This window comes from Nymphalis io, chromosome 9 (assembly GCF_905147045.1).
Source record: "Nymphalis io chromosome 9, ilAglIoxx1.1, whole genome shotgun sequence".
NCBI lineage: Eukaryota > Metazoa > Arthropoda > Insecta > Lepidoptera > Nymphalidae > Nymphalis > Nymphalis io.
In genome coordinates, this window is record NC_065896.1 from 4,583,650 (window position 1) to 4,607,232 (window position 23,583).

General features: G+C 35.9%; 1 protein-coding gene across 1 annotated transcript in view; it reads left to right on the forward strand.

Annotated features, from left to right (window-relative positions):
- The first annotated feature begins 359 nt into the window (after positions 1 to 359).
- LOC126770750 (cell adhesion molecule Dscam2-like) overlaps positions 360 to 23,583 on the forward strand; it is a 56,641-nt gene continuing 33,417 nt past the window's right edge. The window contains exons 1-3 of the mRNA XM_050490286.1: positions 360 to 543; positions 8,272 to 8,491; positions 15,808 to 15,953. Coding sequence (XP_050346243.1) covers positions 537 to 543; positions 8,272 to 8,491; positions 15,808 to 15,953 — 373 coding nt within the window. The 5' untranslated portion in view covers positions 360 to 536. The remainder of the gene's footprint in view (positions 544 to 8,271; positions 8,492 to 15,807; positions 15,954 to 23,583) is intronic.

Below are 23,583 nucleotides of genomic sequence, written 5' to 3' on the forward strand. Positions count from 1 at the left end.
CTTAGTGTTGCCATTTTTATTAAATCGATATATATATATTTTAATAACATTAATAGTGTGACAATGAATACATTGTAATATGATTCGATATACATTGTAGAATATAATATTACCATATTCAAATGTACTATTCAAATAATACCAGCGCCAACAAAGTAAGCATCATAGTTCAGAGTAATGTAAGTTTTGTCTATAATGTGTCTACGAAATGTGGATATTATATAGACTATAGTATCTAATTGAGCCACCCCGTAACAGTATAGCTATTATCATCCGAAGAGTGGGTGGCTGTCCCCAGTTCGCTGCCGCTTCAGTCCGCGCGCGAACTTCAAACTAAACGCATGTGTATAATGCGGTATTCGATTTACTGAAAAACTTTTGCGTTAAACGACGCGTAGCGCCGCATAAATGATTTTCTTTCTGAATTAAGTATAGCATATTGTTAAGATGTGAAATGTTGTGACTGATACTAGCGTATTTTGATTGTGTTGCGACTTTGACAATGGTTTCTAAATTCGGTGTGCTGTGATTGCGGAATGAAAGGTTTGTTTATAATTAGGGAACTTTTATCGTTTTATCAGTATCTATTTTGTTGAAAAACTGAATTTTATGTTTTGTTCTTTTAAAGCAAATTCATTTACTTTATTGTAATATATGCGTTACTCAAGGAAAATATTATTCTTATTTATTAAAAGATGACTGAATTACATTAGTATTCTTTAAAATGTTTCATCTAAAGTAAATAGAAAAAAGTTCAAAAAACAATTATTTAAATCAAACGGCACAATTAATGTTACTATTTTTTATTTATTTATTTAAGTTTTACTTGATTATTTTTAATATGACGTTATTAAAAATTATATTTAATTTCCGGTAATATTGTTATCTAAATCTAATTAAATAAAAAAAAATACTCGTTACATCATAATTGAAACGATTAATTACATGCTTAGGACATGATTAGGACTTTTTACAAATAAAAATTCTTTACATTTTAAAGTGATAAGAATGAAATGAAATGGAACATAAGAACAATTTGTTACATTTAACATACTACGATTTTATTTTTCAAATTTGTGAGTTAATTTCTATTTAAAATGCCAAAACATTTCCGATTGGTTTCTCTCGTGGAAAAAATTCGGTTTCGATTAATTGAAAACACTTTTCCTGTTATCCGCGACATTGTTGTTATCGTTAACTCACGATTCGAATAACTTTGCTGCTTGCCAAGATTGAAATGTCTTTCCTAGTAGTAATTAAGCATAATTTTAAGTTGTATAGCTAGAGTATAACTTTGAGCTTAGATTGAAATAATTATTTATAATATATGTATAAATATAAAAATAATTTATGAACACTAAATATTGTTGTAATAATGTATCTAAAAGAAAATCTATATATAAAAAGGTAAAGACTAAACAACTAAAGACTAAAAAATATACAGACAGCTCGATATATTTTTTTCTTTTCAATCAATCAATTTTCGTTTTTTTTATGTTTGGTAACTATTGAGCTCTAGTTTTATCTATAAAGTAAAAATTCGAAAACGAGTACAAAAAATTGAAAGGTTCAAATTCATATATTGTTTTCCTCAATTTTTTAATAATCATTATGATCGAATTTCGATACTTTTGCGAACATTAATGTAACACGAATTGACGTCCAACAGTAGTCTACTATTACCGGAAATCATTTTATATTCAATTTAGCATCTGTGAGTTGGGATACCATGTAAGATTTCAAATTTCGTTTCTATTCGTATTTAACATTATTACTGGAAAATAGTTCTTAAGTATTCGGTTATAGCGATTACATGTTTATTGCAGTGAATTGTGAAAAAATATACTAATACTAATTGAGCAAATTAAAGATGAAGTAAAACATAGATTTGACTGAAATGATAGAAGAATAGCAATATTTGATTTGTTAAAATTCTTGAACAGTAATAGCGCTTTGTGGTGAAAATTTTCGTTGTATATTGAATAAATATTATTATATATATTTGCCGTGGAGTACCGGCTTAGAATAGTACTCCCCCAATCTCATCCCGTGGGTGTCGTAAGAGGCGACTGAGGGACGGGGAAAAGGGGGGATGGGCAGCAGCGTCCCCCCTCCCATAAACATCTTACCCCCTACTGCGCTCGCCAACACGCCTGCCCAGCGCGGCGAGTATGGGCAAACCCCTCCCTTAATGGCAGATGCGCCCAAAAAAAGGCCCCCAGTTACCGGCAAGCCCGCTAGGCCCGACCAAGGTAGCGGTCGCGGTATCGGCAGGGCAGGGGGTGCTAAGAATCACCGGTTCACGGCAGGCTACCGTATAAAACGACTGAAAATGGCAACGTATAATGGACGCTCGATGAGGCTGGACCATCACCTCGCCGAATTAGAAGTAGAGTTAAGTCATATAAACTGGCATATACTGGGGTTATCTGAAGTCCGAAGACAGGGGGAGGACACGATAACTCTAGAGTCCGGTAACTTACTCTACTTCCGCGAAGGTGATAACCTCTCCCAGGGTGGTGTCGGTTTTCTTGTCAAAAAGGATCTCATTAGCAGCATTGTGGAAATCAGTAGTGTGTCGAATCGGGTAGCGTACCTTGTCCTAAAACTTTCCGACAGGTACTCCCTGAAGGTTGTACAGGTATATGCGCCAACTTCGACATACTCTGATGATGTGGTCGAAGCGATGTACGAGGACATCGCAAAGGCCCTCAACGACACCTCGAGGGCCCACTACAATGTTGTTATGGGAGACTTTAATGCTAAAGTGGGAGTACAAGATAGCGGTGAATCGAAAGTCGGACCTTACGGCTTGGGCTGCAGAAATCACAGGGGGCAAATGCTGGTAAACTTTCTCGAAGCGCAGGGTCTTTTTTTGATGAATTCTTTCTTTCAAAAGAAGCCTCAGAGGAGGTGGACCTGGCGAAGCCCCGATAACGTGACAAGGAACGAGATAGACTTTATCATTTCGAATAAAAGGCACATATTTAGAGATGTTTCAGTGATCAACAGGTTTAATACCGGAAGTGATCACCGCTTGGTTCGAGGCACTCTAAATATCAACTTAAAAGCCGAAAGATCGAGAATGATGAGGTCTACTCTCCGACCTACCATGCTCCAAGCTGCTCAAGGCTCCGAAAAGTTCCAAATGGAACTTCAAAATCAATTCACCGCGTTGGAAACCATAAGCAGCATTGATGAGAGAACCGACACGCTGGTCAAAATACTGCAAAACACATCCCGCAAGTGTTTTCCGCCACAGAGAAGAGACAACGCACCAAAACTCTCTGCTGAGACACTCGAGCTCATGAGAAAACGACGAGAACTACCATCGTTTTTGTCAGATAAGGCCTTAAACCGAACAATAAAAACGCTGACGCGACGCGATCTCCGACGCTCCAATACCCGTGCCATCAAGGCTGCGATTGAGCAAAATCGGGGATCGAAAGTGTTCGCTCGCAAGTTTGGGAGGCCGCGTCTGACAAAACTTAAAACTGAAAATGGTGGGGTCGTTACCTCTAGGCCTGAGATTATCGGAGAAGTAGAGAGGTTTTATGGGCAGTTGTTCTCTTCAAGATCGGATAAACCCGTGGGAATCAGTATTGATGACCAGCGCGCCCCTCTTATGCGCCATTACTCCGAGGAGCTCCCGGTCGTTGACCAAGGAGAGATTAGGGCGGCTCTAGAACAGCTTAAAAACAACAAAGCTCCGGGAGATGACGGAATCACAACAGAGTTGCTTAAGGCAGGCGGGACTCCGGTCCTGAAAGAGCTAGCAAGCCTCTTTAATTCCGTCATCCAACATGGCAAGACCCCGGAAACGTGGAGCGGGAGTGAGGTGGTACTGTTTTTCAAGAAAGGTGATAAAACCCTCTTGAAAAACTACAGACCAATCTCCCTCCTGAGTCACGTGTATAAGCTGTTCTCAAGAGTCGTCACGAACCGTCTCGCCAGACGACTTGACGAGTTCCAGCCCCCAGAGCAAGCCGGCTTTCGATCAGGCTACAGCACCGTGGACCACATCCATACTGTTCGGCAGATTGTGCAGAAGACCGAAGAGTACAATCAGCCGCTGTGTATGGCATTTGTGGACTACGAGAAAGCCTTCGACTCCATCGAAACCTGGGCAGTGCTCGACTCATTGCAGAGATGTCATATCGATTGGAGATATATCGAGGTACTGAGATGTCTGTACAACGCCGCTACAATGACTGTCCACATCCAGGACTGTAAGACGAAGGCGATCCAACTGCGCAGAGGGGTGAGACAGGGGGATGTAATATCCCCGAAACTGTTCACCAACGCGTTGGAAGACGTTTTCAAAACGCTGGATTGGACTAGGTATGGAGTCAATGTAAACGGCGAGTACATCTCACACCTTCGATTTGCCGACGATATCGTCATCATAGCAGAGTCGCTGGAACAACTCACCGAAATGCTGCGTAGCCTAGGCGAGTCTTCCCGGTGTGTCGGTCTCGGTATGAACTTGGAAAAGACCAAGGTCATGTTCAATAGGCATGTCGTGCCGGGACCGATATACGTCGAGGGGAAACCTCTCGAAGTTGTTAGTGAATATACCTACCTAGGACAGATAATACAAGTCGGTAGGAACAACTTCGAGAAGGAAGCCGATCGAAGAATTCGCTTGGGATGGGCAGCATTTGGCAACCTTCGTCAAGTCCTCAAGTCGTCTATACCGCAATGTTTGAAGACGAAAGTCTTCAACCAATGCGTCTTACCTGCCATGACATACGGTGCCGAAACGTGGACACTAACTGCGGGACTAGTCCACAAATTCAAAGTCGCTCAGCGTGCTATGGAGCGAGCTATGCTCGGAGTATCTTTGAAGGATAAGATCAGAAATGAGATTATCCGGAAAAGAACCGGAGTCACCGACATAGCTTGCAAAATTAGCAGGCTGAAGTGGCAGTGGGCTGGTCACGTATGTCGTAGGACCGATGGCCGTTGGAGCAGACGAGTCCTAGAGTGGAGACCGCGAATCGGCAAGCGCAGCGTAGGGCGCCCTCCAGCCAGGTGGACCGACGACCTCAAGAAGGTGGCGGGCACCAACTGGATGCGGAAGGCGGAGGACAGGGAGCTTTGGCGCACCTTGGGAGAGGCCTATGTTCAGCAGTGGACAACGATTGGCTGTTGATTGATTGATTGATATTATATATATGGTATTAAGTTTATCAATTTTACCGCGATAACCGTGAGTTAACTGAATTTATTTTTATAATTCACTAAAGACAGTTTCAGTTAAATGGTTGTAAATAAATTTTACCAAAGGTATACTTTAATGAATATATACACAGACGCTATATATATAACATCTGTGTATATAATTTAATTCAGGTACTGTAAACTAATTATCAGAAAATGGCTTGAATTCAAAATATATGACCAAAAAACACAAAATAAATTTTCCTGTAAAATTTGACTTTGTAATATTGGATTATTCCATGGGAGCGTTGCCTAACTTGTGCTTATAATTCATCTCTCGCTCGACGGTGAAGGAAAACATCGTTAGGAAACTTGTATGTGTTGGATGATATTGCAACCCGCATGAGCAGCGCCATTTGCCATCAAATACGCCACTTTTTATCATAAATTATTTTTTTGTCATTGTTTTTAGTCGTAGTAATATTGACAATCACTTAAATTGCCGAACTTAAAAGGTAACGATGCATGTTTGTATGTCAATCAAGAAAACAAGACAAAAAATTATCACTCAATGTCATTTCACGTCAATCATTCGTTTGTGTTCTAGAAATTTTGAATTTTTTTAGAATTTTGTTACTGTCAATGGCAAATTAATGAGGTTAAGTATTACATTTTCACTTCCCAAAGAGGCAATGTAATTTGATATCATGCATCGCAAATTGTAATATTTTAAATACAGTAGAAAAGCCGAGATGGCCCAGGGGTAAGAACGCGTGAATCTTAACCGATGATCGTGGGTTCAAACCCGGGCAAGCACCACTGAATTTTCATGTGCTTAATTTGTTATTATAATTCATCTCGTGCTTGACGGTGAAGGAAAACATCGTGAGGAAACCTGCATGTGTCGAATTTCACTGAAATTCTGCCACATGTGTATTTCACCAACCCGCATTGGAGCAGCGTGGTGGAATAAGCTCCAAACCTTCTCCTCAAAAAGGGAGAGGAGGCCTTAGCCCAGCAGTGGGACATTCACAGGCTGTTACTGTAAATACAGTAGATTGTATCGTAATCAGCAATAAAATGATCTGCTAAGTCTCAGATCAATCGGTTGAGTGGGCTGCTTTAAAATACTTAATAAGTTGTAAGATTCGACGCACAAAGCAAAGAATAAATGCAAGCAAAGAGCAAAACAATGAGTTAGTATAAAAAAAAACGAAAATAATATATCCAGTTGGTGTAATATCTAAATTCTATTGTCTAGATTTCGATGGTTTAGGACCATGAGAGAAACGGCACGTTAACTTGTACACTAAAATTTCCTTAGCGCAGATGGCTAGTCTTTGTGATTTAGTGCAGTAAATAAAATTCATACAATCTGTATAAAATTATAAAAAAGTATGGAATTATCGATTGCTTGATTATTTGGTTGAAAGTAATTTACAGAATTGTGTAAATTTTGTTATGTTAATAAATATTTTTATTTATTTTTGGAACAGACATTCCAATTGTAAAACGATTAATAAGCACTTTTAGTTTTATTTTATTCAAATAAAAATATTTACCTTTTATTTAATGTGATATTTTAGCATATATATATCATAGATAAATCACGTTATAAAATAAATATTATAAATCACGTTATAATATGTAAACATAAATCATGATATTTCAAATAATCACTTTGTTAAATGACCTTTTGTGTACACAATTAGTATTCATGTCGCGAGCCTTGTTATGGAACGAAATATTCTCTTGTAAATTAACTATGTAGGACAACTTTTATATGAGGGTGTAAATTGGCGAATTTAAATTATACAGCGTTATACGAGATTTTTTTGAAATCTCAACTTGTATAATCGGCCTTGCATTCGTATCGTGCTAAATAACGAGAGCTTGTACGATATACGCGTTCTCTGATTTATGTTACGGTCCATTTTATGCTTTATAATAAATCGTGAAAATATAGATTAATTGGATCCATAAAAATCGTGAATCTACAAAACTGTATTCCAATTTTGAAAGCTGTATGAAAATTTATGAAAAACTCGTAATGTTCATTATAATCATAGTATTGAATTAAAACATATACGATGAGTGTGATGTTTGATGAATTTTATCAACTTTACACTTTCCTTGACAGTTCATGGCGATAGACGTCTTAAAAAATACTTAGCTATTTTTTCTAGTATACTGTCTTTTTATTCACATTAAGTAGGTGCTTAAAATAACTGTAATTTAAAATTAATTTCAATGTCGAAGTTTCTTCCACGATGAGCTCAATATATGTGGGTATATGTACGATGTGAAGTCGTAGGTTCGATTCTGACTATTAGCCAAATTGTCTGATCTCTAGCTGTTTATGTGTTTGGATGTTTGTTGCTTAATTATGTTTGTACGACGTCATAGAATAAAACGTAAGTTTTTTTAAATTTATTTTTACGGATGCGAAGCAAGGTCCTAACACCTTCACCTATAATGGTATATTGGGATTAGCGCAATAATTACTGGTGGTAGGGCTTTGTGTACTGGTGGTAGGGCTTTGTGCAAGCTCGTCTGGGTAGGTACCACCCACTCATCAGATATTCTACCGCAAATCAGTAATACTTGATATTGTTGTGTTCCGGTTTGAAGGGTGAGTGAGTCAGTGTAATTACAGGCACAAGGGACATAAAATCTTAGTTCCCAAGGTTGGTGGCGCATTGTCTATAAGCGATGGTTGACATTTCTTACAATGCCAATGTCTAAGGGCGTTTGGTGACCACTTACCATCAGGTGGCCCATATGCTCGTCCACCTTCCTATTCTATAAAAAAAAAAAATATATAATTGCAGAATAATATTTACGTGGTAGTAGGACTTTGTGCAAGCCTGTCTGTATAAGTACCACCCACTTATCATATATCCTACCGCCAAGCAGGAATTTTTTGTGATTCGGTTTGAAGAATGAGTCAGTGTAACGGTAGGCTCAAGGGATATAATATCTTAGTTCCCAAGATTGGTGGTGCATTTGCGATGTAAGGGATACTACGATAAAAATACGTTTTCAATTAAAAAAAAATACATTGAATAATGTTGAAAAATTAACTGTATGATTTATTTTGATGCACAGGTTACGAGATACAATGGGTCATCGGCATCACATTAGCGGTTGGCCTGGCGGCTAGTTCGGGGGATAAGCGTCCCCAGTTCGTAGTGGAGCCGCCGTCACGAGTACTATGGCCGGCGACACGTGGTGCATATGCGGCTTGTCGCGCAACTGGCCACCCTACACCTGACGTTCATTGGGTCACTGCTGAGGGCCAAGTGATCACAACTATACCTGGATTGAGGTACTAATAAATTAAATATAGGTAATTTTCTAACATACAAACATTTTACCACGAATTTTTAACGTCCTAGTTATTATGCAGGATAGTAAATCACGGCGCTTTCGTAGTTTCTCGCTCTAGTTGCCTATACCAATTTTCGAGGTCGAAAATATTTTAACAAGATTGATAATCTTGTTAAATCGAAACGATCGGTAACGTGCTTAATTTATTCATAAAAAAATATTTTACTCAGACTACTTGTAAGGTTCGAGAATAACATTTAACTTTTAATTGAAATGAAGTTTTTAATTGTTTTTTTTTAAATATCTGCAGTAAACATTTTCAATTCAGGTAACTATTTTAATGCTATTTACATGAAAAGTAAATTTTATGGATATCTATTAGTTCGTTTACAATAATATCGTAGTCATTTCGTCGGTTAATGTCCCATGTACTAAAGACATTTATTTAATTTGACACACAGCTACGAAACTAAATTCCATTATACATTATTTTAGCGAACCAATATATAATGTATGGTAATTCGTTTTAAACTTAGTAAGTTAGGAACGTTATGTACAAATCGATCTTTGAATAAGTTTATCCGCATCTATTCTGTACGTAAACGATTGACTGATCTTTAGATTACTTCGGTACAGTTGATTAGAAATCATTGAAGAATTTATTAAATAAATGTTTTAACTTTTTACATATTTTAAGGTTGGTGGTGCATTGGTGAATCGGTTTTAATATCATAGCACCAATGTCTATGGGTGGTGGTGACTACTTTCTATCGGGTGGCACATTTGCCTCTCTTAAATATATACTTTTATATACTTAAGTCAATTATATTTATATAAAATCAGATCATTAAAAATATAAGCATTTTAAGTTAATCATATAAACCGATAGCTTATGTTATTTTAATAAGAAATGGTATCGCTGTGTTAATTAAAACAACAGTTTTATGTTAAAATGAATATATAATATAAATATTATAAAATGAAATCAAAAGTTTTAATAAAATAATTGTATAATAACTTATGAAAAATGACTAAAATAAGTAACTAAAAAAATAATACGACTACCTAGTTTTTTAAATATTTTGCCGATAAACCGACTACTATTGAAGCTCATGATAAATTCATCTTACGATTATTTCTTTTCAGAATTTTCTAGATCCAGACTATATTTACATGGACGATTTGCTTTCAGAAACTTTTATTTGAAGTTCCAATACAAAATGGACAAGGTTTTGTTGCTTATAGTTTCATATTTAAGTTTTGCTTTGTTGTGGCCGCAGTTGTTGGTATTCGTACCTATAGAGAATTTAAAAGTTACTTTACGTACATTTCAGAGTTAAGAGAACATTATGAATATTGATTATATATTACGATACATGGATAAACTTTTTACATTATTTTCATCGGTTGAACAATTATACATTTTATGCTAGAATATTTGCGTTTGTAACATTTTTATTTTTTACTTTATATAATAGAAATTACGATAAGATATTTGAAGAAAAAAAACGGACGTATTATCATTTCAGATATTTCTTTGATAGTGTGAAATAGAATACTTTCTTCAATAAAAAATTGATATTGCTTAATTTTTATAACAAAATATAATACAGACGTAAAAATATTAAATGTCTGTACAATTAATAATCAAATTAAAAATATATAATTATAATGTACTCCAGACCGATTTCGGCCACGGTGGCCAATCTCAAGAGTGATTAGCCAACTACGTAGGAGATATTATAGTGTACAAGTGTGTGCGCAAACACAGGTGCACTCTCTATTCCCTAACTCTCATAATCCGATGGGACGGCAATCCGACACGACCGGAAAGAGTTCAGGCGCAGGACCAACGGCTTTACGTGCTTTAGAGGCACGGGAGTGTACACACTTCCAACTTCCAGACTCCAGACTGTTACTGAGAATTTTCTGACAGAAAAACCCAATAATTTTTTATTGGCCCAACCTGGGAATTGAACCCAGGACCTCCGGGTCTGCGGCCTTACATTAAGCCACTAGACCAACGAGGCAGTCAATAACTATATAGTATAATTATACAGTAGTAGCAAACATAATATTTGTTAAAAAAATCTGTCAAATTTTCCCATCGTATCATAAGAGAAAATACAGCGCACCAGTATTTGTACACTAAAATTTGTTTTGCGCAGATGGCTATGTGATTTAGGGCAATAGCTAAAATTTGGTCAGGAGTACATTATAGTCACTAGAAATAAACATAAAGTAATCATTTCAAGCTTTCAAAGACTGTAATCATTTATGATGTTAAACAGAGGTTATAATAATAATTAATGATTAATTAATCAAAAAATGATGATTCACTTCGTAACTTAAAAGTTTAAGAAAATTTAATTTATAATTTTTCCAAATAAAATCCGAGTCTATTAAATAGTTTCGCTCGATGCTAGAGATATGGGACATCTCATCGCAAACTTCGAGCAAACTATTCCCAGTCTCGAATGATATGTGGCATAACTAATTCGACTTTCCCGGTCGCCGCTAATAAATTGGTTGGGTTTCCGATCGGGTTCTCGACGATGTGTTCCCATAGTACACGAAAGTTGACGTACGTTATTTTAGTAAAGGATTATAACTAAATGGCGATATACCAAGCCGCGTGTGTTTGTTTAAATATATATATATTACCGTTTCACAAAACAGTGGACTCAATTTTTTTTTCATGATCTTTTGGAATACTATTGGAAAAAATTAAGAGCTAAAATATGTTTTTATATTACCACATATTTTATTATTTAAAACTATACTATCTTTATTTTATTATTTATAACTATATCATCATCTAACATATAAACCACAAAAGAAAACCAATACTGCTAGTAATTGCTACCAACGGTTTAGAGGCACACTAAGAGGATAGATAAGAATTGTGAAATCATTTATTGAATTTTACAATTTGATATAATAAGCGCATATAATGCAAACGGTAATAGAAATATTTTTTATATGTATATGTAAGAAAATGTACAAACTATAAGATCATAAGAATATATATTCTTAAGCTTAACTACTATTAAATATAATGTATTATGGTAGAAATATGATTTATAAAGAACCATTAATAAACGGATTCAAGTAAAATGTCGTGTATGTTTACACAACAACCTCATTGGAGCAGCATAGTAAAGTAAGCTCCAAGACTTCTCCTCAAAAAGAAGAGAAGACCTTAACCTACTACAGTAACAGCCTGTAAATGTCCCACTGCTGGGCTAAGGCCTCCTCTCCCTTTTTGAGGAGAAGGTTTGGAGCTTATTCCACCACGCTGCTCCAATGCGGGTTGGTGGAATACACATGTGGCAGAATTTCGATGAAATTAGACACATTCAGGTTTCCTCACGATGTTTTCCTTCACCAAAAAGCACGAGATGAATTATAACAGAAATTAAGCACATGAAAATTCAGAGGTGCTTGCCCGGGTTTGAACCCACGTTAATCGGTTAAGATTCACGCGTTCTTACCACTGGGCCATCTCGACTTAACCTACTAGTGGGACATTTATAGGCCGGTTGGAAAAATTAACGATAAAACCCAAGTTCAAATCTTAAGGACATTTGCCTAATTTGTATTTATAATCGTGTATCGTGGTGTAGAAAAATATTGTGTGGAAACCGGCGTTTGGTAGAATGTGTAAAATATATCCCATTAACTGCAAGAGAACAGGTAGGATAATCTCGAAAATCTTCCAGTACAAGAAACTCCCGAAGTGAAGCATAGGTTCATTTTGGACATTTGCAGAGTGTTATGTTAAATTTTTGATGGCCCAGTGGTAAGAACGTGTGAATCTTAACCGATGATCGTGGGTTCAAACCCGGGCAAGCACCACTGAATTTTCATGTGGTTGATCTGTGTTTATAAATCATTTCGTGCTATACGGTGAAGGAAAACATCGTGATGAAACCTGCATGTGTCTAATTTCACTGAAATTCTGCCACATGTGTATTCCACCAACCCGCATTCCAGCAGCGTCGTGGAATAAGCTCCATACCTTCTCCTCAAAAAGGGAGAGGAGGCCTTAGCCCAGCAGTGGGACATTTACAGGCTGTTACTTTACTTTTTATGTTACATTTTTTATTATCATGGTTAAGTTAACGAAACTACAACTACAACTGTAGCCGATTTGTCTTAAAACTCTGAAAGTCGGGAATAATATTTTTACATTTTCCTAACAATGCTTTATCAAATGGAACAGCTTACTTTGTAATAAAACTGCAGAGTGGGTATGAAATAAACGATTATAGTGACAGTTGACTTACGGCACGTGTTCCAAGACAAATGACCGAGGCACGTGTTCAACGTTTTTCTTCACCTGACAGTTTATGGAATTGAAAATGTGTCCCTGTCACCACTTGGAAAAAAGCAGTGAATAGACTTGGCTGAATAATTTTTATTAACTATTTAATTAAAATAAAACTATCTTTGGGGATATTTTTTTTAGATACAAGTTGAAGTTTAGTGACGTTAATTACGATGTTTTTATAACAATTATTTATGTAATGTATGTTTATTATTTTTAACACGATAATTATTTAAATTATTTATATGCTAAGGTATATATTTTTTATTAAATAATCAATCGGGTGACACTAGGTTGGGTTTTGTAGTCTATCAGCAATAGAAACATATTATCATTATAAAAAAGTGATACAAAACAGTACAAACAACTGCATGCAGATTATAAAAGGGAAAATAGGACAACAGCCCATCACAATACGTATCATTTTCGCGTGAACTTGTTAGTTTGAATTACTTCAAGACTGACGCATGCTTTAGCACGGCGTTGTTGACTCTCCAAGTTGAAGTAAACTTTGGACACCTCGCCACTAAACATACACAAGGACAAGTACAGACTTAACTTTTCTCTTGAGATTTTACTCCCAGACTATAACGTCAGAACTTTAGTCGTACTACATAAATCAAGTACAAATAATAAATTCGTAGACAATTATTTACAAAATCTTTATTTTAAGTCATCCACAAAATTTATTTCATATGAAAGACCAGTCTGTGGGTCTTGGTTTGATCGACTCGTATGACGTAATGGCAAACGATAAGAGAGTGTCAACGCTTTCTCTACCTCTCCGTTACCGTTTTCTGATCTCTTGTAAGTGTGTGGAGCGTATACTTAATTCTTCGTAACTATATATTATTTACATGAAAGTCTCAAATAAATACAAATTAAAAATAATTACTCTATAAATCGTGACCGCGTGGAATGGTGGCAAGAGAGCTGGCAGCATTTCCTCCTTTGAATCGTAATTACGATTTTCTGGGCGAAAAATAAACCAGCCCTGTCACCAGTAGAGGCAATAATATTTATTATAATAATAATAGTAATATATATATATATATATATATAAATAAAGACACGTTTTAATTGTTTAGTACACTGTTATTAAATTTCCTAGTACATATATATATATATATATATATATATATATATATATATATATATATGTTATTAAATATATGTTATTAAATTTCCTAGTACATATATATATATATATATATATATATGTACTAGGAAATTTAACAACAGTGTACTAAACAATTAAAACGTGTCTTTATTTCGGATATTCCGCCATTATCACGCCCACCATGGAGGATAACAGCCAAGATCATTTTAAAAGCCCTTCTGAAGTTCCGACTTATATATATATATATATATATATATATATATATATATATATATATATATAAGTCGGATATTATATATATATATACACGTTTTAATTGTTTAGTACACTGTTATTTAATTTCCCAGTACAATTACAAAAAATAAAATACGGTTAGTTTGATTAACTTGGATTGAAAGCCAATAGGTTAGAAAATGTCTGCCTCGTGTGACGGTGACAAGTGAATAATCAGCTGTCAGCACGTTTTACGACGCACTACCCTATTCGGGATTACCCGCTCTTAAAATGATTATTCTATCACAAATAACTAACTGTCATAAAAAAAAATGTTATAACAAAAAATCTCAATAATTATCAGAAAATTAAAATTGAACAGACTATGATTACTACGTAAATATCCTACTGAAATTATCAACGCGCCGTCATATATATTGTTTGATCGCGATGACCCTTATCTTAGTAAACCCCTAAACGGTCAAAGATTTATGCTTCTAGAGATACGAGTATTAAGATAATGGCCTGTTATTTAAATAAGTTTTATATGTCATGTGTTAACTTCGAATATTAATGACAACAAATACTGTATCGTGTAACGAGAGATAAAATAAGAAATGAACCGAAGAACGTTTAAAAAAAACAAATTTGACGCTCTACCGCCTCCTAAAAGAATACAATAGTCTCATAATTGAAAGGAGACAGGCCTATTACCTGAAAAAGATATTCATATCACTCATTGAGTGCCATAGAAAGATATATCAAGAGTGACTTTGGTTCCACCTTCACATCAGTCGCACGTCATCGCCTGCAAGCACTCCAAAGAATACTAACCGACCGATGTCCAGGGCTTCTCACACGGAGTTGACTAATAGCATCGAGTTAGGTTGAACTATCTCAAAAAAATAAATAAATAAATAAACAAATTTATTACTAAATAATCCGTAAGTGTCAAATTATTGTTATTATTTAATATTGCGATTTCTCTTTCGTTATCTATCGAGATGTGCTCAACAAGTTTCAGAAAGACTCAGTTTTTTACCAGAGGGTGGACGAGGACTGGGCTATTTAATAGTAGTAACTGAAACAGTTCGCTCTATTCTCGCATTTTTCAATAAATTACATACACACATGCAAGCATCTGGTATACATATTCTGTAGAAGTTATATAAATTGAGACAAAGCTTTATTTTACTATTTAATATAAAGGAAAGGGCTAATTAAGAAGTACCATTTAAACATCGTTTCAAGACTTAACGACAGTTTGGTAACTTTGAAATCAATACCATTCTAACGAGAACAGTCGTTACTGGTCAAAGGACTACTATCTTGAATTAATGTTTGAATCAAAATACTGATGTTCACAGTCGATATCTTGCGATTTCATTAATGTTATGTATGTAAAAAAAATATTTCTTTGTTTGATTGAAAAAAAAATACAATTTATTTGCTTAAGAAACCGCATTCAGAACAACATTATACAATGTTATGAAAGGCATCGGCTTGAAGTAACAGAAATAATACTTCATTATATATATTTTTTAATAATGATATTAAAAACATAGTGACTATAATTAACGTATACAAATGTTGGAGACTATTATTAAAGATTCTATTTGTACATAATTTTAACATTATATTTTTTTCACAGACATGTTCTTTGCGATGGTCGGCTAGTGGTAGGAGCGCGGCGGTCGCTGGTCGACGCGGGAGGAGGAGGCAACAGCGCAGTACTCCGCTGCAAAGCATCAAATCGTGCAGGAGTTACATTGTCAAGACCGATGCTCCTTCAACCAGGTATTTATGCTGATTTGGATATCACTAAGTAATTTTGAACATATATTGCGACTTCTTTTTAATATATTTTATGAAATAACGACACTTAGAAGGCCATCTTAGTGCATAGACAATGACACTGTATAAAACAGTTCTTATATCACAAAGCACCGCCAACAATGGGATCTAAGATATTTCGTCCATTTTATATGTAATAACACTGGCTCACTCAACCTTCAAACAAAGCTTCATCAATTTTGAAGGTTTCTTTTTGTACTTCTGCGGTCACCTGGATAGTTCTTAGTTCTAGTTTGATGAGCTAGGTGGTGCTGTTGTCTTTTTCTTCTTGGGCAGATTTTTATCCGTCAAGTGTTTTCCTTGAGCGTCAATGATGAGATGTATTCTAAACAAACACGAGTCAAGTACGTGAAAATCAAGTAGTTCTCGCTTACGTTTGAACTCCCAATTTTTGGTTAAGATTCATGTGTTACTACTGGGCCATCTCGGCTCTTATGTTTTGAAATATGTCATATGCCAAATCCTATTTTTAATTAATTCTGAAAAGCTACTTAAATTATTTAATCATTATACTTTTCTTTAGTTAACAATTTAAAAAGTATTAATAAGTTAACTACATTCGAGTTGTAAATCTAGTTTCTGTCATCCTATTATCTAGACCGGCCCGCCCGGAGTAATCATGTTAAAAGACTATCTTATTTCTGGAATGTTCTACATTGAGCTGTAAATTAATTATCTTCTATGTTGCAGTTATAAATTATCAATCCATTTTCTTTTTAGGTGCTTTTTATTAAATTTATTAATGTAGGTGGTTTTGTCTTTTATAACAGGTTTAGATGTAACTTTAATAATATAATTGCAATAATTACTTAACGTAAGAATAATTTTTAATTATGATGTCCATCCACAAAAGAGATTAGCATTAAATATTGGTATTATATAATGCACAAGTGTGTGCGTAATACAAGAGCTTTCTGTCCATCTTTCTTATAATCCAATGGGATGGCGAATTTGTAAGCGTTCAGGCGCCGCTTTACGTGATATCCGAGGCATGGGAGTGAAAATACTTCCAACTTCCATAGTCCGAGCTATTGCGAAATTATTAGTATAAATCCAATAACTTTTCGATGAACCAACGACCTCGAGATCTGAAGCCTTATAAACTAGCCACTAGACTATCGAGTCAAACGATTTTTTTAAATAAATATTTAATTACGTGTAGTAGTAGTATATTCTTAGTTAGTAGTTGTATATTCGTAGTAATATATTGATGGTTTTTAAAACAATTAATAGTTAAGGAAAACTAACCAATAAAACTGCTAATAATAAATATATTTCTTATTATTGTAATTATCTAAAGTAAGAAAGTAAATAGTTTACGCACCACACACGCAGGGAATAAAGAGCGGTGGTGGAGAGCGAGATGATGGTATAAGGGAGGTTCATGTGGTTTGCCGTCACGGCATAGAAGTCGCTCTTGCCCGAGGCATGTCAATAGATGTTTCATTTTAAAATAATGAAAGTAAGAATAAATACAATTGCAAAATAATGTTAGTTTAATATTGAAAATAGATGACTTTATGAAGATCCATCGTAGGTGTATGTAAATGTTTAGTTTTACGCTCGAAATGCCATGATAATAACCGAACCATAAACAACAGATTGCATAATAAACAGATGTACTGGGAAGAGGGCAAAACAAATTACAACTTTGAGTTGAGTTGAACCAATTAACTTTCCGTTACAGCGGGGAAAATATGAAATAAAATGAAAAACAGCCCACGGCCGTCCGAGTTTTTACACGGGAAAACTTTTAATTAAGGGATTAAAAATGACATTAGAGCGAGTTTGGAACACGGTAAGTTTCCTTTTGTTCGTCGGATGTTTTCAAGAAAAATTCTTCGGCGGTAACAATATTACTTAAACGTTGAGCTCCGAGGCTCTATTTCCAGTTTATCTTATTAAAACTTGCCTCTCCGAAAACTATTACAGGTAAATCAGATATTATAATTTACTGCTAGATACCCAATTTTGGTTGACCAGGAGTTATTTTAACTTTATTTTACAGCAACTGTTATGATGTGTGGGTCAAATAATGTAATAGCTTGAATTTCATATTGCAGGCACGTATATCGGTGTTTTGGAGCCGATATGGTCTAGTGGTAAGAATGCGTGAATCTTAACCGATGATCATGGGTTCAAACCCGGGCAAGCACCACTTAATTTTCATGTGCATAATTTGTGATTATAATTCATCTCATGCTTGACGGTGAAGGAAAACGTCATGAGGAAACCAGCATGTGTCTAATTTCACTGAAATTCTGTCACATGTGTATTCCACCAACCCGCATTGGAGCAGCGTGGTGGAATAAGCTCCGAAACCTTCTCCTCAAAAAAAAAGTATTATTTTCACAGACTGTTACTGTACTGTACTATATCGGTGTTGGTGACAATACATAGTGTAGTACAGTTCGTATAGCCTATTCTAACCACAGGAAGTGTTAAAAAAATTAAACAACTTTGATATCGCATTGACGCTATATCTTTATCTGAATTTTTAATTATCTATATATAACATATATTCATTACGAATTCTCAAAAATATAGCATTTTAAATGTCAGCAAAGTTGCTATTGGAACTTTGGAAGTAAAATGTGGATATAAGTAGTTCAGTGGAATAGTATATTATAAATTAAGATATATTAATCATTTTAGTGCATACTATTACTTAATTGCATAGAATAAGTAAAGCTTCTTCTTCTTTTTACGATTCGAATGGAGTATAAAATAAATCAAGTTTTAGAAGACTTTTAATTATTCTTAGTAGTATTATAAATGTTAATTCATCGTTAAAAGTCACGTACACAAAAGAGCTAATGAAACACTGAAGCTACAAACGATTTATGAGAATATTAAAATGCGAGAGCGGTGGAAGCGTCATTAACATTCACTTGGCGACATATTGCGGCAGACGTTCAAGAAAAATACATGTGTCTTTGAAAAAAACAAATACATCAATCAACTTGTTAATTGCAACTCTATTGATATGTAATAATAATAATAATAATAATATTCACCAAAAGAAAAAAAAAAACAAAATTAAGTAACAAATCCATACAAAAGAGTTAACAATATGATATTTGATAATTTGGTGAAAAGGTCGTAATCTCAGCTAGGCTGCTTTTCAGTCTACGCCTTGTACATATGACGCCAACACAAACGTTACATTCAGTGCAGTAAAAGGTAAAAGAAGATAAAATTCCTTAAATAATAAAAGTTAATACAATTTTATAACACGCGCAGTAGGCTAAAATAAAAAATAAAAACATATATATATATATATATATATATATATATATATATATATATATATAGTCACGTCAATAGTCATTTTAAATGTATGGAAACTAACTACGAAGTTCTAGCTACTTATGTAATAATATTATTTACTAAAAACTTCCCCAAAACGCGCCGCAACTTCTGGTATAAGTTTTGTATATATTGGTTTGGTAAATTTTTCAATTAGGCATTACAAATAAATCATCTCATTTATTTATATATATATCGACGTTATAGTTATAAGACAGTATACGTTGTGAAATTAAATAAAATTATAATAACACACTTCTAATTGAAGGCAATGCATTAAGATGAAATAACAAATCTCAAAGAAGACAGGAAACTTCTTAGATTTGATTTAAAAAAATCACAATAAAGGTAATATTAATAAAAAGATGATTAAATGTAAATAATATTGCCTTGTTTACATTCCCATACTGATATATCTAGCAAATTATATAATACATATAAATAAAGAAAATTATGTAAAGTGTAAAGTGAATGTCGCTTTCAATACTTATATACGAGTATATAAATTGCTTGATGAATTGATGAGTGAAGCGAGATGGTCCATAGAACATGATAATCTTAAGTATAAAGCATAATTGCTAATCATTTATTTGATCTGGGTAAACTTAGTTTTAGGTTAAAAATATTATATTGTATGTAAACTACATTATATTTTCAAAGTATAAAAATTTCTCGTTAGAAAAACACACGAATATTCTCTCATCTTTACATTTTTATGATTTATACTCGTAATGCTGTAAATTATTGTGACAAAAATTGGATTATTATTATATATAGTGTATATGTCACTGTTACTGGGGATTTTGTAAGCTCTTTCGTTTTATTTTTATAACAGTAAATAGTTTTTTTAGAGCTTACTATATTTTTTGTCCACTAAAAACCTAATTTTCAGTCATATGTCACCCATACTTCATACACATATTTGTTTTTTAAATCAGTCGCTTGCAATCGCTGCAATCGCTGGGGTGTTGGAGATGAGAGAAATTTGACAGCGCTTTAAATTAAAAATCATATTGTAAATAAAATAACTATACCATAGTCTTCACAATAATTTGTATATATGTGCAACGCGAAATAATTAAATACCATACCGGTCGTTGTAAGAGAGCGTGTAAGGAACGCGCGGGTGAAGTCTGAAATTTTGCTAAGCGTATATTGAAGGACAAAAAATATAATTGGTTTTTTTGAGCTAGATCCTTCACTCGCGTTCACAAAACATCCTACCATCCTTCCACCACAATCGCAATAGTTAGGAACTCAAGTAGGAAGAACATATAAACATTATTGTTGTGTATTAGGAAGAAGATTATAACAATTATTATTATTTTTTCCTTTATTTTACCTGGGAGTTTAGTCATCGGATTGACTGTGTCACCCCCCTACAAGCAAAACACATAATAATTATACTAAATCAAAACAACTTAACACCTAATTAACTTAACATTACTTCAATAATATAATACATCCATCATCTTTTCTTTTCTATATAAGGTATTATTGAAAATGAGCAAGCATTTTATATATATATTTTCAATAATAGCTTAGCTTCGTTTGATGATGGTACCGCAAGCCAACTATTACATATACCCACATTATATGATTTTAATAAACGGGGCCGGAACGACGCATTCCGCGCACATTCCATCAATCGGTGATAAACATCATCCATGCAGTTACATTGTACGCATTTATAGGTGTTGGTTTTGCCCATCATAAAATTAAATTTGCTTGACGAAATATGACCGGAACGAAGTCTCATAAATAACACAATATTTTTTTTGCTACTTTTAATTTTTTGAAACCATGGGCAATGAGTAAGTTCACATACAATTGTCTTATACCATATACCTTTATGTCGCGATCGTTCATCAAAATATTCCTGCCAGTTTTGTTTACATGTTTTCTTGAATTTATTTAAAATTTCACTATGTAAAGGTTTTTTTTTTTTTTTTTTATATTCGCCGGGAGGGCAAATGACTCTACTCCACCTGATGGTAAGTGGTAGTAGAGTCCAAACGCGACGACGGCCAGTACAGACGGGAAAAACGTTCTGCACTAGCCGCCTTCGCCTTGCCGGCCCGCAAGATGCCTCTTCACGCCTCGTTTGAAGGAACCCGGGTTGTAAGAGGAGGGGAACACGTGAGCTGGTAAGGAATTCCATTTTTTGGAAGTGCGACAAAGAAAGGAGTTGCCAAATTTCTTTGTTCGCGATGGAATTGATGTCACAGTTAGGCGGTGACATCGACAACCAGCTCGCGTGGACTTAAGAAGGAAGGGGGAAGCAGGAATTAGAGAGAATAATTCCTCAGAGCACTCGCCGTGATACAGTCGATAGAAAGCGCTCAGTGCTGCTATCTCACGACGCAATTGTAAAGGTTCAAGGGTGTTTGTGACCTTTACGTCGCCAATAATGCGTACGGCACGTCGCTGCAACCGGTCCAAGGCCTCAAGTAGGTACTTAGCGGAGCCATCCCAAAGGTGCGAGCAATATTCCACGCAAGACCGTACCTGTGTTTTGTACAGCAGGCACAGTTGTTGTGGCGTGAAAAATCGCCGCACCTTGTTCAGAACTCCGAGTTTCCGTGAAGCTGTTTTTATAACAGCCTCGATGTAATCCCTTGGACTAAGGTCGCAGCGAACGTCAATCCCCAGCATGGCGATTTTGCTTTGCATCACCAGCGGAGTACCACAGAGGGAGGGAAGAGGGGAAAATGTTGACTTTTTCGCCGTGAGAGCGCATACCTGTGTTTTCTTGGCATTAAACTCAACAAGATTATCAGAGCCCCATTTGGCGATGAGCTCTAACGTCCTATCGAGTTCAATGACAAGATTCCTCCGCCTCTCCTCAATTTCCGCTCGCCCAGCCACTGCGCGTCCGTGGTATCCACCATGCACTGTACTATCGTCTGCATAGCAATGTATGTTCCCAAGATAGAGCATATCATTGATATGCAAAAGAAAGAGTGTGGGAGATAGCACAGATCCCTGGGGGACCCCAGCATTCACTACATAGAATTGTGAAGCGCAACCATCAACTAAAACACGAAGGCTACGCTTGTGTAGGAAGCTGGCAATCCAGGTGCATAGCTGAGCAGGCAGACCATATGCCGGCAGCTTGGAGAGAAGACTTCTGTGCCAGACCCTGTCGAAAGCCTTGGAGATATCGAGGCTGACAACCAACGATTCTCCATGCTTGTCGATAGCTTCACCCCAGAGGTGCGTTACGTACGCTAGAAGATCACCTGTGGACCGTTTTGGTCGAAACCCGTATTGACGATCATTAATTAAAGAGTGATCTTCTAGGTAATGGATCAGTTGGTTGTTTAAAATCCGTTCCATCACCTTACAAAGTACTGAGGTGATAGCTATTGGCCGATAATTTGCCGGGTCAGACCGATCCCCTTTTTTGGGAACCGCTTGCACATTAGCTCTTCTCCAAGCCTCCGGCACACTTCCCGAAGAGAGAGAAAGTTGGAACAGGCGCGTTAACACAGGAGACAGCTCCGCTGCGCACTTCTTCAGTACTATGGCTGGTATTCCATCGGGACCGCTAGCTTTCCGTACATCAAGTGATTGCAGCTCCGCACGCACATCACGTTGCCTGATTTTAATGTCAGGCATCGTATGGCCACATGCAGGTATTGTAGGTGGCAGTGCACTACAATCATCGATCACAGAGTTGTCGGCAAAGAGTTTAGCCAGGAGATCAGCTTGCTCTTGCGGACTGTGAGCTAGCGATCCGTCCGGATTTCTGAGCGGTGGCAGCGAAGGTTGGCAGAAATTGTTTTGCACAGACTTGGTCAGACGCCAGAAGCTACGGGAGCCCCTAGGATGCGAAACAAGGTCATGACCAATCTGTACAATGCGCTGTGCATCCGCTCTCGTGTATGCCTTTCTACAGGACTTGGAATTTTTATTATAGTTTGCTTTCAGTGAGTCAATGTTAGATGCCCCGCTAATGCAGCCGTTGATCCACTTGCGATATGCCGCCTGCTTAGCTGATACAGCATCGGCACATTCACGAGTGAACCAACGGTTACGCGTACTCCTACTGACGAGATCTGAGCTAGGAATGTAGTATTCCATTCCCAGCATGATCTCGCCAGCAACAGCAGCGGCACTAGCTGTCGGGTCATTCCCACTGAAGCAACGTTCCTTCCAAGGGACCGACGCATAGTAATCGCGCATACCGTCCCAATCCGCCGACTTATAGTGCCAAACGCGACGTTTGCATACCGCTAGTGGCGGCAGCTTGGCCTGTGGC